At 42.4% G+C, this 19,799-nt stretch overlaps 1 protein-coding gene across 1 annotated transcript in view; it reads left to right on the forward strand.

The window, feature by feature from the left end:
• The window catches only part of MAJIN (membrane anchored junction protein), a 98,455-nt gene extending 78,929 nt beyond the window's left edge, over positions 1–19,526 (forward strand). The window contains exons 7-9 of the mRNA XM_038389078.2: positions 1,786–1,840; positions 18,978–19,047; positions 19,297–19,526. Of these exons, the coding sequence (XP_038245006.2) occupies positions 1,786–1,840; positions 18,978–19,047; positions 19,297–19,526 (355 nt within the window). The remainder of the gene's footprint in view (positions 1–1,785; positions 1,841–18,977; positions 19,048–19,296) is intronic.
• Positions 19,527–19,799: the final 273 nt, after the last annotated feature.

Consider the following 19,799-nt stretch of genomic DNA (forward strand, 5'->3'; position numbering starts at 1 on the left):
GTAAATATATCTGGTGGATGGCTTTCTGCTATTTAAAAGAATGCTTTGAACCATTAGGGAACACTTCATTTCCTGAGAAGATAGCCGCTGAGCATCCATAACAGATGTAGGATGAGGGTCAGGATGTGTCATCTGGTCATAAGTCTGTGATGCTATGTTCAAAACCTGAAGCAGAGATATGGGATCCCAAATGAAAAGATTTATGTATCATGGCCCCCAAAGTCCCATTAAATTTTCCCACCAGGCCATTTGTTTGATGATGGTAAGGGATGGCAACCAAGTGATTTACCCCATGAGTTTCCCAAAGGCTTTCTATAGTTCCTGCCAGGAAATTAGTTCCTGCATCTGTGAGGATGTCGGAGGGCCAACCTACACTGTCAAAAATGTCTGTTAGTGCCTGGCACACACTTTTAGCCCTGGTGTTGCTTAGACCTACTGCTTCCAGCCATCAAGTGGCAAAATCCATGGAAGTCAGTATGTACTGCTTTCCTCTGGATGTCTTTTTTGGAAAAGGACCCAGAATATCCACAGCTACTCACTGAAATGGAACCTCAATGATGGGGAATGGCTGGGGAGGGGCTTTGACCGGTCTTGGGTTTTTCCCACTCTTTGGCATACCTCACAAGACTGGACATAGATAGAAACACCCTTGCCCATTCCCTCCCAGTAGAATGACCTCCCCAACCGGTCTTCAGTTCTGTTCACCCCAGCATGGCCACTAGGATGATCGTGGGCTAAGCTCAAGAGCTTGACCTGGTACTTAGTTGGAACTACCAACTGTCTCTGAGGATGCCAGTCTTCCTGGTGTCCAGGTGTAGTTGGGGCCTTTTGCTGCCCCCGGTAGTAGGGTGTGGTCTGAGGTTGTCCCTTCTGGTATCCGCTCTAACTGTGACCAGGGTTGTTTCTCTCTTCTCCCTCCATCCATTTTGTTCTGGTTTGCCCTGCCTCTCTGGTGGTCTGGGACTGCTCGTATTGATCAGCAAAGGAAGCAAGACTTTCTGCTGAGTCCATTTTCTTATACCATAAGCACTGTTTTATTTCCTCCTTGGACATATTCAGGAATTGCTCCTGAGCCATCAGATCACACATTCCTTCAAAGCTAGTTAGACCCCTTCCTTTGACCCATTTATCTAACAGATCCTTTATCTGGTTTAGATAAGCCATATTAATTAGTCTAGGTCCTCTCTTAAGGGCTCTAAATTTTACTCTGTAAGTTTCAGGTGTAACTTGAAATTGCTTTAAAACCAAATCCTTGAATTTATTATAGTTAGAAGCCTCATCAATAGGCATCTTATTGAATGTGTCCAGAGCTCTTCCAATCAATTTTGCAACCAATGTGGTCATCTTGTGATCTTCAGGAATTTTATGGAATGTGCACAGTCTCTCAAAGGTGAGAAAATATTTAGCAATATCACTGGATTCATCATACTGTGGACATAGTCGCTCCCATTTGTGGATTGTTGGGTAAGGATTGTTAGGGTTATCTGGTATATTCTGCTGAACCTTTGCTTTCTTCATCTCCAGTGCATGCTTCCACTCTTTTTCCTTTGCCTCCATTTCTCTCCTGTGGGCAGCCTCTTTTTCCTCCTCAGCATGCTTCCATTCTTTTTCCTTTACCTCCATTTCTCTTCTGTGGGCAGCCTCTTTGGCTTTTTCTGCCTTGGGTTCTGTCATCTTAGCCTCTCTGTGTTTAACTAACTTTACAGGTAGTTGAAAGCAGCTATCAAATCCCCTTCTAGTAACTTCTCATAGACTTCACTCCCTATATATTTGGTTTGTTTTTAGAACTGAAACTGAAAATATTCACACTGGAAGCAAGTCAAAAGGTGACTTCAGAATGGTAAGCCATAGAACATACATAATGCATAACTACCTTCTTTTACAGCCAGATTTTTAGAATTGCTAGTGTAAAAGCATATATTAGGACTGTCAAAGAGTTAAAAAATTGTGATTAATCATGAGATGAAAAAAATTAATGGTAGTTTTAATTACACTGTTAAACAAGAATAGAATACCATTTATTTAAATATTTTTGGATGTTTACTACATTTTCAAATATATTGATTTCAATTACAACACAGAATACAAAATGTACAGTGCTCAAATTATTATTTTTATTACAAATATTTGCTATGTAAAAAAAGATAAAAGAAGTAGTATTTAAGTTCACCTTATACAAGTTTTGTAGTACAATCTATTATGAAAGTTGAACTTACAAATGTAGAATTATTATTGTTGTTTTTGTACATAACTGCACTAAAAATAAAATAAAACAATGTTAAATTTTAGAACCTACAAGTCAACTCAGAAAGTCAGTATTCTGCAGATGGGAGGGCTGTGAGTTGTGCAGGAAAAGGGTCAGCTGTGCAGGAGAAAGGTGAATTCTTGATGCTGCTCCTTTTGGGCTGGGTTTCTGAGCTCACGAGGCTTGCCTCCTATCCAGAAAGGAAGAGTTTCATCATATAAATCTGCATTCAGTGTTCAGAGAGGACATGTGGGGAGGCGGGGGTGGACAAGCAATGACTTGTGAAGGAAGAAGGTGAAGGAGGTGTCTTGCTGCTGCTTTTGGAATCGTGGTTTCTGATACTGGGTTTGCCAGGCTCTCCTTTTACTGAGTTAGGTGGGCTCCCTTCAGCTTAGTGAGCTCTTGTTTGCAATGGAGGTCGGGGAGCACAGGCGCCAACTTTTGTTGGCACCGGTGGGTGCTTGCACCCTCCTGCCCCTGGCCCCACCCTGACTCCACCCCTCCCTGCCCTTATTGGACCCCTCCCCAAATCCGCACCCCAGCCCCACCTCTTCCCCCAGCGCGCCGCGTTCCTCCTCCTCCCCCTCCCTCCCAGTGCTTGCCACACGAAACAGCTGTTTTGCAGTGCAAGCGCTGGGAAGGAGGGAGGGAGGGGAGAGAAGCAGGACGCAGCAGCGTGCTCAGGGGAGGAGGCAGAGGTGAGCTGGGGTGGGGGGGTGGGTCAGGGAGTTGCTGGTGGGTGCAGGGCACTCACCAATTTTCCCCCATGGGTGCTCCAGCCCCAGAGCACCCACGGAGTTCGCACCTATGGTGGGGAGGAGAGGTTGGTACAGGGAGGCTGAGCTCAGCAGGCCCCAGTTCTCTCTGGGGTATCCCACACAGCAAGGAGCCAGCCAGGGACAATGAGGCAATGGGGCACAGCATGGAGGGGGTGTTGGTCCCCAGAGCGAGGGGCTGGCTGGGGGCAATGGGGCGTGGCATGGGGGAGGAAGGTTGGTCACCAGAGTGAGGTGCTGGCCGGAGGAAATAGGGCACGGCAGGATCAGGATCACTACCTCTCCACCGGAGCCGGAATGGGAGCCACTTCCTCTTCTCTTCCTGTCCTCCAGAGGTGTATTGGGTTACTGTGCCTCACTGGACACAGTCATGTCCATTCGCAACTGATGCTTCCCTTCCTACCCAGTGTTTTCAATTAATCACAGGCATTAACTGTGATTAATTGACAGCCCTAGTACATATACATAATTTTGATATTCCTTTCCACCAGAAACTCTAACAGCAAAGGAACTAAGTATGTCTGGTCAGAATTTTTCAAATCAAAATATTTAATTGAAAAGTGCTCTTTTTATTGAAATGTGTAATGAAAGTATTTGACATTTTCAAATTTTCTATGCACAGGCAGACTTCTCTAGCTTAGTCACTCTGAAAGGCACAGTAGTGAATCTAACTGAAGTTTAGATTTGTCACGTTGGAGAGCTGGGTTCTGTGCCTGTTAATGTCTTTTTTAAAAATGGGAGGAATTGTTCAGTGGCTGTTCCGAAACTGTCTTCTAGGTTTCAGAGTAGCAGCCGTGTTAGTCTGTATTCGCAAAAAGAAAAGGAGTACTTGTGGCACCTTAGAGACTAACAAATTTATTAGAGCATAAGCTTTCGTGAGCTACAGCTCACTTCATCGGATGCCAGGCATCCGATGAAGTGAGCCGTAGCTCACGAAAAACTTATGCTCTAATAAATTTGTTAGTCTCTAAGGTGCCACAAGTACTCCTTTTCTTTTTGTCTTCTAGGTTGGGGATCATGCCTGTCCTATAGTGAATTTGAATTCCTGGTCTCCTCTTTTCCAGCTCAGGAAACTCTTTCCTAGGCTACAGAGTGTTTGATAAATTGGTCTTTCTCTCTCTTATGTTAAGACTCTCTAGAAGTGAGTGATTGTGATCTCACAGCAACATGTATTTTGTTATCAAATTATAATTTGGCACTTCCAGGTTGACACAAAAACTTGACTTTTAACACCTTAAAATACTTTTAAAAATATGCCACACATGTATCTAAAAATAGTATTTTAGGAATCCTTGTTTCAGAAATTATATCTATGCAAACTTGAACCATAATCATACCATTATGTTAGAGGAGTACAAAAAAAAGTGAGACTCTCCTCTGAACAGAATAAAATGGCAGTTCTTAAAGGAAGCTTAATTATGATGCAGTTGCCACAGCACCATAACACATAAATAGTTAATAATTAAGGTGCCATATATATAGCTCATGGATATGTAGCATAGATCTTGGGTTTTGTCAGAACAATAAAACTAGTTCACTATAAATGGCTTTTTCGGTGTAGCCCTCTACATCAGCTTCTAACATGGTGTCAGAAGTAAAGGAGTTTTTATCCTTTCTCTGTTGTGGCTGACCAGCACTGAATCATTTGGGCAATAGCTGTGAACAACTTTCCTCTCAATGCTATATTGCAAATTTATGGAGAGATCTGTGAAAACTAGAGTTTATTCTGGGGATCATAGATAAAATGCAAAGTGGCTGCAAAACTGGATTATGAAACTATAGAAATCTGAGTGGCTACACTGAATACAGCAGTGGGTAAGGCCTGCTTCCTAATTAGTCAGCACAGATAGCCAGCAGATGCAAAACAAAAACAAAAAAACCCAAAAAACCCAACCTCCCCAACTTTGTGCTTAAAAGAAATGTAATATTGGAGGTATATTTTCAGTACATCTGATCAAACAACCTGAAATCAATCTGCAGCCAGGCTGTGCCAGTTAGCCTCATCATGCAAATTTGTCAGACATTTGCAGAAGAACTTTAAGATCATATAGTTTTAGGCTCCACAGATACTGATGCCAGAGTGTACATGTTGCAGCTAAACTGAAATTAAATCAGACTCGTGATATATACCACAGTAGCAAACAAGGAAAGCAACAGCTACAAAGATTGAAAACATTAGAACTAATGCCAGATATACATTACATGCAATACAAAATAAAGAGCAGCACAAGTGAAAACAGCTGTGAGCTGCAAAGAAGGGCAAACAAAAGCACTTATTGTAGGACAAGACAGTGGAAAAGGCAAATGCCCAGCTTTTGGTGTGCTTATTGCAAAATAAAAAAAATCAAGTTGCAAAAGTATGAAATAGTTTTATAATACACTCCAGGTAGGGAATGACAGTGACAGCTCCTCAGATGAGTTCGTCTTAGGACTACTCACTGTGTGGGGACTGTGAGGAGTACAGGTTAAAAGGAGGTTGCACAACTAAAAATTCCAAGGATCACGAAGAGACCCAACTTAGACATTTACATTTCAAACAGACAGTGGGGCTACCGGCAAGGTCATGAGCTTTAAAGGTTAATGCAAAATTGTACACAATAAATCCCAATGTAAATAAATAAATAAAACTACTGGAAAACAACTCAGTGCTAAAGTTCTGCAATGGCATATGAATATATCCTATAGATGATGAAAAAGAGATTACTTACATTTGGTGAGTACATGTCTAGTGCATACACAGAGAATTTTTTAGTCAACAATATTCACTGGGGCAGCACATGACTCTTTCTCTCCTTATGTGCCACCCCACCACACTTCAGTTTCTTCTCCACTGTGAGAGCCTGTGACATCAGGACTCTGAGGTAGCAGAGTTGTCTGGTGGGTTGTGGAATATGTATACAGACTACATATCTCAAAGATCATCAGTTACTGTACAAGTGACAAAGAGTCCTGTGGCACCTTATAGACTAACAGACGTATTGGAGCATAAGCTTTTGTGGGTGAATACAAGTGAGTAATCGTTTACTTCATCAGGTGCTAATCCATATCCAAGTCCACTGTTGGTGACTTCCAAGCAGTAGTCATCACTTGGCATGGATACAAGGAATCTCTGTGACTCTGGACTGCAACAGGGATATTCCAAATATTGCATCAGCTCTTACCACTTGCACCTACATGTAATGCTCAGCAACATGTATATGGATTCCTAAATCACTGCTTTGCAAATATCCTGAACAGGCAGGTTTGCTAGGGAAGCTACTGAGATAGACTGTGCCTTGGTGAAGTGGGTTCATACTTCTGCCAGGTGGCTACCTGACCACTAGCTGGTAACATATCTTGATGCACTGGAGAGTTTGATGTCCTCTCTGTAGACATGGCCTGTCCCTTGATTCTTTTTGTATATGCCAGAAACAGCCAGGGAGGCTTCCAGAATTATTTTGTTGTGTCCAGGTAGAAAAATATGGCTGTGTACACTTCCTCCGTGTGCAACCTCTGCTCCCTTCTCCCATCATGAGGCTTTGGGAAGAACACAGACAGGTGGGAGAGCTTATAGCTGTAGAATTCTGACACTACTTAAGAAAGAAATATAGGATGTGTCCTCATGGATACTTTGTCCTTGTAGATAACCTTAGCTCCCTGATTCTCCTGGCAGGTGTGTTTTTATGGAGAGATAGGATAGCAAGCATGTAGCCATGGGTTCAAAGACAGCATTCATCAATTTCACAAGGGCCAGATTAAGGTTCCATGTTAGGACTGATTCCCTGACTGGTGGATAAAGATGCTCTTCAGGCATCTTTTTACTATACGGTGGGAGAAGACTGAGGATTGGTCAGTTAGTGAGGCAATAGCTGAAATGGACAGATGAACCCACAGCGATCTCAGTGGCAGCCCAGAGTCCTTCAGGTGCAATCAGGTACTCTGAGATCTCCTGGATTTCCAAATGCATGGGGACAGCTGGTGCTGCAACCCCCAGTTCATAAACCTTGTCCATTTAGAGACACAGACGGACCTGGTGGAATCTTTCCTGCTACTAATAAGACCCTTCTGGGCATCTTGCAGGCAGGTCCTCTATGCTGGTATCAGAGAGCATGCATGCTGTCAGGTGGACTGGACCATAGCACCATTCTCCCAAATTAGGCATCAGCATACAATGCTATGGGGAGGGTGAAGGTGGTGCACTGAATTCAGAATTTCTTCTTTGCAAATTTGTAACATGAGAACCTGTCTGCAACATGCCACTGAAGCTGTGGTGTTTTTTGTGAAGTAGGTCTTTAAGCCAGAAGGCATCAATTTCTCATCTTAAGTGTAACAATATTCTAGAATCTCTTTTACCAGTAGCAGTTTAGGAGGCATTTGATAATGCTTCCAAGACTGCATTTCTTGTGTTATGAAGCAGCCTGCCTTTTGAAGCAAAATGCTGGATAGGGAGTTTTCCAGGTAGAGGAGGGCTATGTTAATCCCAGGGAGCAGGCAGTGGCCTTAGTGGCGTTGATGTTTGCTAGTGCTTCATTAGCTCTATTACTAAAGAGGCCCATGCCCTCAAAAAGGAGGTCTTCCGTTTTTCCTTGGGATTTCAATGCGAGGCCAGAGGGTCTCGGCCAGGAGTATCTCCAAATAGCTACTCTTATGGCCATTGTTCTTGCACTGTTTTCTGAGGCCATCGTATTTTACTCTGAGAGAGTACCTAGTGACTGAATTACCCTTGATGAGTAGGGTCATGGATGGGTATGTAATCAAGGCGGCTAGCCCCTCCTGCTGAGTATGTTTCCGCAAGCTGGAATTTACAACTTCAGTTCAAGTGTTCAAAATGAAGAGGCAGAGTGAGATGCTTTATTGCCTCTAGCTCTTTACACCATGGAATTTGTCAAAAAGGGCTGTAATAGAAGCTGATCTTTCAACTGGTACAGGGTATACCCTGCTCACTCTATTGGATACTTGTGGAAAAGAGAACAGAGAAAGCCAGATAAAGACAGAGCAGATAGATAGAGCCAGCTTCTCTTTGGTCTGTGGTTGTAATATGTTGAACAGGGGTTCAGTTGTTTCCAGTGCCCTGAGTCTTGTCTGCAGCTTAAACTCTTTGCCATTCTGCACAATACTTCCTAAAGCTGTTTCTGTTCATCAGAAGGAGAACCAAATAAGGCACCAATCTGATTCTTTAGTGAAGTGCCATCTATATGTTCCTCTAAAGAAGTCTTGTATAGTTCCTCTGAAGGAGTCTTATTTCATTCCTCAGATAAAGGTAGATTCTCTTACAGGTTTGAGGGGTCCAGTGCCAATACTGTGCTGGGAAGGAAGGCTGCAGCAGTGTGTATGTTATGCATCCTGCTGTACTCCCCATCCACAGAGGATGTGAGCCTGTGACCACCCTGAACTTCAGATTCTGGTTCTTTAGCACAAGTGGATAGTCACATACTGTTCTTTCCACAGGACTATATACTGCACAGAATAGATGTTGTTCACTGAATGAACAGCTATTCAGTGTTTTGTTTTATCCTCAGTATGTTCAATGTGTGGCCCCTTTCCTTTTTTACTGCACACTATTTAAAGCCAGCTCTGAAGACAGAATTATTAATTCTTCTTCAAGAGGCCTCTGCATATTTCAACTCATCAGATGCACCAGTGAAATGCAGTTCAGACAGTGGAACTTTAGTTATCAGTGCTCGCTGGAGTGCTCAGGCACCCTTCCACGTGTCTCCTCAGCATTTGTGAAGGTTCTGAGGTAAGGCTACTGTCAAGGTTCCTTCCTCACTCTGAACTCTAGGGTACAGATGTGGGGACCTGCATGAAAGACCCCCTAAGCTTATTCTTACCAGCTTAGGTTAAAAACTTCCCCAAGGTACAAACTTTGCCTTATCCTTGAACCCTATGCTGCCACCACCAAGTGTGTTAAACAAAGAATAGGGAAAGACCCCACTTGGAGACATCTTCCCCCAAAATATCCCCCCAAAGCCCTACACCTCCTTTTCTGGGGAAGGCTTGATAATAATCCTCACCAATTGGTACAGATGAACACAGATCAAAACCCTTGGATCTTAAGAACAATGAAAAATCAATCAGGTTCTTAAAAGAAGAATTTAATTAAAGAAAAAATAAAAAAATAACCTCTGTAAATCAGGATGGTAAATACCAGATTCAAAACTTAGAGAATCCCTCTAGGCAAAACTTTAAGTTACAAAAAAACACAAAAACAGGAATATACATTCCTTCCAGCACAGCTTATTTTACAAGCCATTAAACAAAAGAAAATCTAACGCATTTTTTAGCTAGATTACTTACTAACTTTACAGGGGTTGTAAGGCTGCATTCCTGATCTTTTCCCCGCAAAAGCATCACACACAGACCAAACCCTTTGGTCCCCCCCCCCAGATTTGAAAGACTCTTGTCCCCTCATTGGCCATTTTGGGTCATGTGCCAGCCAGGTTACCTGAGGTTCTTAACCCTTTACAGGTGAAAGGATTTTGCCTCTGGCCAGGAGGGATTTTATAGCACTGTATACAGAGAGGTGGTTACCCTTCCCTTTATATTTATGACAGCTACAAAAGGGGGAGTGGCCCTCAAGACGCCTCAGTTCCTTCCAACCACATCCAGCCAATGGATTCAGGAACAAGTCAGGAAGATTGTTTTCTTCAGTGCCTTAGATAGTTAAATAGAATGGTAGTGCCTGAGTAATCTTTTCTATAGTTTTAATAATTGGTTTTGTGAAGTTTTAGAATAGTACAGTTAGTTAGAGAGTCTTATTGTCTTTTGATTCCATTATGGCAGTTCCAAAGTGAAAAGTCCAGGCTTCAAGAGGTATGCTTCTTGTTCCTGTTTTCCCAACTTTGAATGCACACAATATACTTGGCTTCCCTTGGAGAGGAACTTGGCTTGCCTTGGAGATGGACATTAACCTTCAAGATGTTCTGTTTGCTTGACACTCATGCCTCATGCCAGGAAGGAGAGGCAGAACAGACTGCAAGCTCTATTACTGCAGCAAAGGTTGGCAGTCAAGCCAACCTGATCCAGAATTGTAAAGGATCACTGCCCTTAGGGATAAGAGACAATAAAAGCCAGTACAGGCTGTGGCAGCTGGGGAATTGGGATCTAAAAAGGTACTCACCCAGAGGAAGGATCCAAAACCAGTGGATCCAAAGCCTGCTATGGATCCATAGCCTAAACACTAGGAATCATCAGTGTTATTGGCCTCCGTATCTACAGCCAAACCATAAGATACAGGTTCTTCAGTTCCGGGTGCATCAACTCCCAAGGACTGATAGGAGAGAAGAGAGTTGGTGCCAAGAGCCTTGAATCCAATGGATGTTATTTCCTATGGATCCAAAGGTTTGACTCAAAGGGAAGTACAATGGGGAAGAAGGCTCCTCAACCATAGGGACTGTGTGTTAGTTCTGACCCATCCAACAATATTATTACAGCCATGGCCGAAATTCATTACAGAAAGATGGTGACTTTTTGGTACCAACAGTTTGGAGTCAGTGCAGAGACATCTCTCCATCTGGCATAAAAAAAAATGTGTCTGACTGTAGAATCTCACCTGTCACCCACAGAATTTAGGCTTCTACCCCCTACCCTCCCTGGGCCCAGGGTCCACTGGCCCTCTATGGGTTTGTGGGGCCTTTTCCAAATGACAGAGCTTCACACAATGTTACCTAAGCTACTATTTATTAATTATACACAACAGAATATACACACCATCCTTGCAATGCTTACCACTCCCAGTATACAGATGAATTTCACGCAATGGCCAATCAGGGTCTGCTCGTCCAGGGCTCTGGTGCCTCTGCTCATCACGATTGTGTGAGGGGTAAGAGTTCTGGCAGCTCAAACTTAAACTGAAGATCAGAGTTGGTTCCAAAGAGCTTTACATTTCACACACATTATACAGGTAAAACCACTACTACTTTGTCTATACATCAATTTATCACCTTTCTAAAAAACCTTTAAAATAATATATTTTAACTACTCATACAAATTCCCCTATGTTTGTTTATTTCTTTACACATTACAGCTAAACTATACGACTTTGCCAGATGGTCAGCACAAGAGATTTTCTTTCAAGGTTTATCTAATCTCTGCCCAGTGTTTCTTGGGTTTCTCTGGTCCCTCCCAAAAATTCTTCAGCATCAATTTATCTTTTGGTATGACTGTTGGTGAGTGCATTCCTGAGGTGGGAGTGCTTTATCAGCAGTGGAACATTCTGTTTTAGTGATTTAGTGTGCTACCATCCGGTTTTACTTGGTCACAGATGGCCTGAGGGGTGGGTAAGTTGTCATCATGGCAACACAATGATCCTTCTTCCACTGAAGACTCCATTGAGCTCCCTTACTAAGGCTCTATTCCCATTTTTGATTATATCTCTGTTACCTGGGATTCTTTCAACCCAAAGATCTTGGTAACTTTTACTCTGCAATATGGTGTCAGGAAATAAATCAATGGAAACATGGACGTCCGACTGATAGATGGCTAGCACAAACAGTACAATACAAGAGTGCTCTCACTTAAAGCTATACTTTATTTAGTCTCAAGCACTTGTATACATCTGCCACAGATCAGTAAAATGCCCCAAATATCCAACATTCAGATTTACCCATGGTCTTGAGGAGCTCTCAAGTGGATAACTACAAAAGTTCAGTGGCTGGCCTTCCGTCTGCAGGGGAACTTGAGAGGTGTGCAAGTGTTCAAGTGCCCATCGAGTTCATATTTCTTTCTCTTTTTATAGGTAACTTGTTAGTATTACATAGCTTGTTCATCAAAAAAACTGAGCAGAAGCTAAGTTAAGTGTAGAGATTTCCAGCCTGTCAGGTAGGGAATTTTCCACCAGTTAACCATCTATATAGCAATAGTTAACTATTGCCAGATTTTTCATCTTGCAAAAACTGCCTGCTTCAGAAAAAACAATTCAAGTCAGGAAGGCAGAAGGTCATGTTTACTTCTCGAGGTCACTCACTTCATCCTCTCCTCCTGGTCTGTTGTTTGTGCTAAGGTTTCAGAAAGGCCTCCTTTAGCTGCTTTCAGAAATAAGCATAACATTTGGTATTACAGCTGCTGTCAGTGTTTTAAACATGTTGTTGGGCTCTGGGCTATCAAAAATCACATCTCCTGGAACACTCTTATTGCCAGCACCATCAATTGCAGATCCAAGATCGATCTGCAGTCCAACTCCTATAAGGAACTGCATTGCATAGTAAGACCTTCTTTTAGAGGATGGTATGAAGATGTTTCATATCACTAAAGGTCATATTATCTGGATCTGGGTATAGATTTCTGGCAAGACTGGAAATTCTACTGTGGACCAGGTGAATCTCCAAATTAAGGGTATCAGAGAAGAATTTCTTTATGGAGAACTATAGGACTTCAGATCTGAGGAGTTTGGGCTGGATAATGGATCATACAATAAAAGATAAATTGCTTTCTGTCATCCATGATACATTGTCAGAGGAGAAGAAACCTATGCTAATAGAAACAGTTCCTGAGATGGATCCAGACTCAAAAGGGAAAACCACCCTAATTCTATTTCCTTTAGGGGATACGATTGTTTTACATGATCTTGTGGAATGAATGGCAAAGACTTTAGAGATACCATCAATCCTGAGTGAAGATATTTCACACCCAGTCTTTGACACACTGGGTTCTTCTTCAAGCAGTAGTGTTACCTTGCCTTTACTAGAAGGGTTGTTACAGCCTGCCAGGCCTACCTCGGCTACACCTTCATCAGCCCAGCTTCATCCCCAGCTGGGCTGCAGCTTCATCACCTACATCTAGAAAAGATAACTAATACCCAAGAGGGTGTTAGAAGACTTTCTTTTCACCCTCTCCCCTGGTTCTTGTCACACAGACAGAAAGCAGAAGACCAGAAGTCTGAAGTGCAGGCAATGCAATGTTTATTGGAGTTAGTTCCAAGCAAGCATATCCATAGCTCTACATGTCAGCAGAGTCTGTTTCCAAGTGTTCCTTTACCAACTCTGACGCTGCAGAGCATTTACCCCATATCCCCCTTTGCAGCTCTGATGCCGCAGAGCCTTGTCTGTGTCCCCATTCCTCCTTCCCTCATTCCCTATTCCCACCTCCTCTTTCTTAGCAGGCCCAAATATACCTGAAATGCATGCCCACAGTCCCATCCCTTACAATTTATGGTCATGTTCCATTTTGGAGGGTCATGAGTCTAGGGTCTTCATCCTACCTCTTTTGTATCCCATGGGAGGGGTGAGGAGTGAGGTTGTGTTACGGTCAGGGACAGGCATTTCTTTGGCCTTTTAATGTTTTATACCTTCCCCCCAATACCCTTTGCCCCTCCCGACTGGTTGCTTGAGATAGGGGTTGAAGCACTCTTAAAGTGTGCTCATATATTACACTCCCACCATGCCCTGTAATTCTTTAGCTCTATCCTTTATCTTTTGTCATGTATTAAAAGCCCCATCTGTTTGTGGGAAATGCAACACACAGTGTCTTTGTTCATTGTTCTTCACACATATTAGTATAAGATTTAAGAGTATCAAAAGGTCAAACCCAAAATTCTATCTCAGGCTGACAAACAGGCTTATATGCTAACAGAGGGGTAGTCCATGTTTCCTTCTCACAAAACTCCTAATTCTTTGTTAGGTGAAGACACCACAGAAGCTGACTTTTCAAAGTGTTGGGGGGTGCTCAACCCCTAGCTCCGCCCAGGCAATGCCCCCACTCTACCCCTTCCCCCTAGGCCCCATCCTTGCCCTGCCTCTTCCCACCCAGTTCCATTCTTGCTCTTCTCCCTCCCAGCCTCCTGAACGCTGTGAAACAGCTGTTCACAGTGGGTGGAGGGTGCTGGGGGAGAGAGGCGCTGATCCATGGGGTCCATTGGTCAGCAGGAGGCACTTGGGGGAGAGGGAAGTTCTGATAGGGGGCTGCCTGTGGGTGCTCAGCACCCACCATTTTTTCCCCATGAATGCTCTAGCCCCAGAACACCCATGGAGTTGGCACCTATGCAAATCACTATCCACTATTTTAAGGGGGGGGGGGTAGTTCACTCGATCTCTTCTGATAAAGAAACTAAGAGGTTGGGCATGTTGGATAGAAGATCTTTTCAGCTACACTGGGTATCACTAACTGTCAGGCAGTTTTGATGTGCTACCATTATCACATTTGGGCCAGATGCCTGCTTAAGATCATCTGGACTGCCTTCTGTATCAGGTCAAAATTAGAGGACTCTCCCTTTGAAGATGAAGTTTTATTTAGCTCCAAAACTGATGACATCCTGGAGAGGATGATGGGGTGTTCAGATTTTCTTAATGAGTGAATGTACTGAACTCTGGGAATGGAAATGGGCTGTTAGTTGTTGGTATAGGCAAAGTGGATCCATGCTGTTTGAGAAGGCTTTAATGAATGCACATGATCTTTTCAGAGAAGTAGGATACTGAGCACTTGGTGCTCAGCTCTGATGCCGGTTATAGGCATTCAGGATTGATGAAATGGTTTACCACTGAGATAGCTTCTTGGTGTACAATTTGGCACCCTCAATGGAAGGTCATAGGAAGGTCCTCTTGGCCTACAATATAGCTTCAGCATAGGCTTTTAGAAATTTATTTTTTATCATCCAGTCTGAATCAGCCTTTCTTGCCTGCCATTGGTGCTCGAGTTTCCACCCCTCTCTCTCTATCTGTCGCAGGGTGTCAGAAAATCAAGGAGATCTGTGTGAGCAATGAGGAAGAAGAGTCCGTTTGGAGGCTAGCATGCTAGTTTATAATGGCAATGATTCACCAGGTCCTTGATTCCTCATCTTTCGGTTGAGGTGCTATTGTCCTGCAGCAGGCTTTGGAATTTGTTGAAGTCCAAGAGTCTTCCTGGTGAATCAGGATCATTGGTCTTTCTTGTTGCCTGGACACAGAAAGGTCTCTGACCACTGCCTTAATGAACTGAAAGTCTGTCCAAGACAGTGTCTGGGTTGGGATGTCCTCTTTTGATATCTAGGCTGTAGATCAGGGTCAGGCTGTGACCAGCTGTGTGGTTTGGACCAGAGATGATCTGTGAAAATGCTAAGGAGGCAAGTGACAAGATGAGTTTTGGGGCTTGTGCATCTGCAACCTTGTCGATATGCTTTTTAAAATCTCTAGGATGATAAGACTGGGGCATTTCACCACTATCGTTGACAAGGTATTAGCAGGCTCCTGTATGAATTCTTTTATCTGTAGTGGTCTGTAAATAAGCATAAAGTCTGTTAGCTTTGGCTGTGGTTTCTGCTGTCAGATGAATGAATCTGAATGAAATTGCCTTACCTGCATTTGATGTCTGAAGAAAATTTGAATGCTGTGCTGCCTGTCTTCTTGTCTTATATGTCTGTGATGTTCTGAGTATCTTGGAAGGGCGAGATGGCCTAGCATGGGATCTGCAGTGTCATCTAGGCAGGTCTCAGTGTACAGACTATACTGGATGCTTCATCACTGATGAACTCATATGTTGTTGTTCGATTAGCAGCAGATCTTGCATTGATAAGCATCAATTTTAGTTCAGGATACTTTGTACTGTCTACTTCCAGCCCCTTTGTAGGTAGTGGTCCTTTGCAGTGGTCCTTTGCAGGTGTTAGATGTCTGGAACATGGCTTCTTATTTCTGCTTTTGTTTCCTGGGACAGTTCCTCCCAATTTGAACTTTGATAGGGGATGAAATGGTACAGGATTCTGTACTTCTAAAATGACAGGTTTCAGAGTAGCAGCTGTGTTAGTCTGTATTCGCAAAAAGAAAAGGAGTACTTGTGGCACCTTAGAGACTAACAAATTTATTAGAGCATACGCTTTCGTGAGCTACAGCTCACTTCATCGGATGCATTTGGTGGAAAAAAACTTTTTTTTGTAGTAATATCTACCTCTATATCCTCCTTCCCATTTGTCATGCTACCATTATCCCCAAGATCCTCTTTAGCCTTATTAAAGACTGAGGCAAAGTATTTGTTTAGATATTGGGCCATGCCTAGATTATCTTTAACCTCCACTCCATCCTCAGTGTTAAGCGGCCCCACTTCTTCCTTTTTAGTTTTCTTCTTATTTATATGGCTATAAATTTGATTTGATAGATTTGTTTTCTGTAACATCAGCTGTGTCTTTTTTTTTTTAAAGTAAGCATAGATTCATATATTTTAAGGCCAGAAGCCACAATTGTGATCATGTGGTCTGACCTCCTGTATAACACAGACCATAGAACTTCCCAAAAACAATTCCTAGAGTGTATCCTGATTTAAAAATTGCCAGTGAAGGAGACTCCACCATGCCACTTGATAAATTGTTCCATGAGTTAATTACTTTCGCTGTTAAAATATATGCCTTATTTCTAGCAACCTCTGGAACTCCTTGCCAGAGGGTGTTGTGAAGGCCAATACTATTATGGGGTTCAAAAGGGAGCTAGATAGATTAATGGAAGATAGCTATTAGCCAGGATGGGCAGGAATGGTGTCCCTAGCCTCTGTTTGCCAGGAGCTGGGAATGGGAGACAGGGCATGGATCACTTGATGATAACCTGTCTGTTCATTCCCTTTGGGGCACCTGCCATTGGCCACTGTGAGAGGACAGCATACTGGGCTTGATGGACCTTTGGTCTGACCCAGTATGGCCGTTCGGATGTTCTTAGCAGCCCAAAGAGCTGAGGCCCTTTGCACAAAGAGAGCTTTTACTGGGTATTGGCTCAGCAGAGAAGAGACCCTTTTTCCCTGGAAGAGGGTTTATTTCCCTCCTCCAGACTGACTCCTAGTATTTGTGTTAGGAGTATTGGAATTGGGATCACTGTAGAGTTCCCAGAGTGATATTGTAGCTAAAGGGGTTAATGTGATCCTTGGATGTATAAATAGGGTAATATTCAGAGACAGAGTGATATAAAATTATCTCTGAATGTGGCATTACTGAGACCATTACTAAAATACTAGTTATGCTTTGGGTTCAACTCAGATGAATAAGGGGTTATATCACCACCTGCCCTGAAATTCTGGGTGCCTTAAACATTATGCTTATGTGGCTCACAGTTCTGACACCAGCAGCCAGCCTACAAGCATGCAGGTCACACTCTGGCTTCCACTGCCAAGTTACTTTTAGAAGAGTGACCCCAACACCCTCCCATTATCAAATTTCCCCCAAACCATCTGCCAATGTGACAATCTTCTGTGGTTCCCAGAATCGTGAGAAACTGTGGTACCCCTCTCAGCCTCAGCGAGTGATCATTTTGCTGTTGCTAAGCTGCATGACAAATCACTGACAAACCAGCTTGTCTGCCTTAGGACAAAAACTTTTGTCCTATGACTTTCAATTCTGTGACAACAGGGGATGTTAACGGGCTACTTCATCTTGAATAGTTCCTTAAAATATGTGCTAACTGCCTATGCTAAATTATCTGTTCAACCTTGTATTTAGCTGTGACAATAACCCCTTATTCAAACCTATAGAGTTCAATCTATGTAGTTTATCAAAGAGAAGATTAAGATGTGACTTAACCATGGTCTAGAAGTCTCTGCATGAGAAGATGATGTTTGATTCTAGAGATGTCTTTTATCTACCAGACAAAGGCATAATAAGATCCAGTGGAAAGAACCATCACATTTTTTAATAGTGAAGGTAATTAACCATTGGAACATCTTACCAAGGGATGTAGTGGATTCTTCATCACATTAATTCTTTAAATCAAGATTGGATCTATTTCTAAAACATATACTCTAGCTCAACCAGGAGTTATGGGCTGGATGCAAGAATCCGGAGGTCAGACTAGATGATAGTAATGGTTGTTTCTGGACTTAAAATCTTTGATTTTGTATTTTATAACTCTGATTATAATTGACTGTCTCATCTCCCACCCCCTCTTTCACATTTGTGGTTATGCTGAGGGTATGTCTATATTTCAGTCAGAGGCTGAGATTAATGTAGCTATCTGAGGTACCAGTAGCAATGAAGCTGCAGCAACATGGGCTTCAGCACAGCCTCTGCCCAAGTAATTACCATGGTTCCAGGTGATCTTGTATCACCTTCATTGTAGGCCATGCTACTGTGGTTTCACTCCTATTAGTGCCCAAACTAGCTAGATTAAAGCTATCTTGGGTATGTTTACACAAGATACCATCACACCTTGTGATTGCAGGTAGACATTGCAATATTGGTACTGGAGCAAAGTCCCAGCGGAGGTGTGCTGTCATGGTGGAAGCAGTGCCTGCACTGGTATAGCATACTCTAGTTTGAAATTGGTGTAAGGGGGATTAGTGTTAGTCACATTTTACATTGGTATTGCACATCTAGTTTAAGAGTGTGAACAAAGTCTTCCATGATTTCTTGCTTCCCATCCATTCAGGAACTGACTGGAAGTCTCTAGTGGGGGATTGAAGCACTAATGGATAGAGTGGGTGGGGGTTTATGTTCAGTTATCAGCTTCAGAGGACCACAACTTAAAAAGTCAGGGTGAGTTCTCATTCTGTCTTGTGCTGGAAGCTCAAGAACTAGGACTTGGAATCTCCTGTGAAGATCAATCCTGCCTATATTGGTCCAGTGAAAAACCTGAGGGAAAAATACATATAATTTATATTTGCTTAACATCTTTTCTCTCAACTCTCTCAATTACCCTACCATACAAATACCTCCATTCCTTCCTGCACTTGCTGTTCACCAATGTTCCCTTTTTGCTCTTCCACACTGCACTAGTATTCTTTCTGTCTCCCCTAATCCACCAATACATCAACATACTATGCAATGAAAATTTAGCTTATATGAGCATTTTAATCATTCAAATTTATATGTTTTAAAGATTGAAATGACAGATTCTGTAAAATGATGGATACAACCATAGTGCACAACAGAAATTCCAAAAACATCTATTGTAAAAATGCAGGCTGGTAGTAACAATAAAAAAATCATAAAAGAGAATAGATTTTTTCACTTTCTTTTTTTTTAAGCGTAAAACACAATTTAGCAAATTTAACAATGTTGATTTCTCTCCTTACTACCTCCCCCATCTCCCAATCAGTCGGAAGATATTCAGCGGAAATATCAGGATCCTGCAGCCCTTAGGAAGGACTATGGCCATATGAGTATATGTAAGTACGAAATTATCAGCATGTTTACGGTGTTTGAACTGGTCACACTGATTATTTGAAGACTGCACTGATTAAATTGGTTCAGCTTTTCTTTTAAAAACAATTTTGGTATGACCATAGCATGAATGGTCTAGAATCTCAGCTGGTGTAAATCAGCATGCACTGATTTACACCAGCTAAGTATCTGAGCCAAAGTAACTTCTCTGCTCCTCTAATCAAACTGTCTCTTCTTGCTCTTATTTGTTGTAGGGGAACCTGTGGAATATAACATCGAACAAAGTACAGAAACCACCCAGAAAGAAGATAAAATGCAACTGCAACAGCAAATCAGCCCCATTAGAAATGAAGGAAATGTGGAGTCAAAAGGAAGAGGTTTCCTAGAGTTAGTGAAAAGGTACTATAGTAGCTTTAAACCATCTAGAGATATATTTATCCATGGCAGGGAACAGGGGCAATGCCCATTCATGAATTCATTATAGCTGAATGGTAGTTAAGGTTGGGACTTGCTTACTGTTTAACAGCTGTTTTTTTCCAATGCTTTACAATCCACATGCTTAATGGATGGTCTTGAAAATCGCTGTTTGCCGAGGGGGTTTGGGGGCAGGGCTACTGGTTCAAATTTGGGTTCAGTTGGGTTCCCAAGCTACAGCTCCCACTAAAAGTCCAATGATATGAAAATGTTACATTTATTTTTATGTTTTTGTGCACAATGGGGATTAAACTATATAACTCTAATACTTCCAAAACTAATA

The sequence above is a fragment of the Dermochelys coriacea genome, chromosome 2 (genome assembly GCF_009764565.3).
Source record: "Dermochelys coriacea isolate rDerCor1 chromosome 2, rDerCor1.pri.v4, whole genome shotgun sequence".
NCBI lineage: Eukaryota > Metazoa > Chordata > Testudines > Dermochelyidae > Dermochelys > Dermochelys coriacea.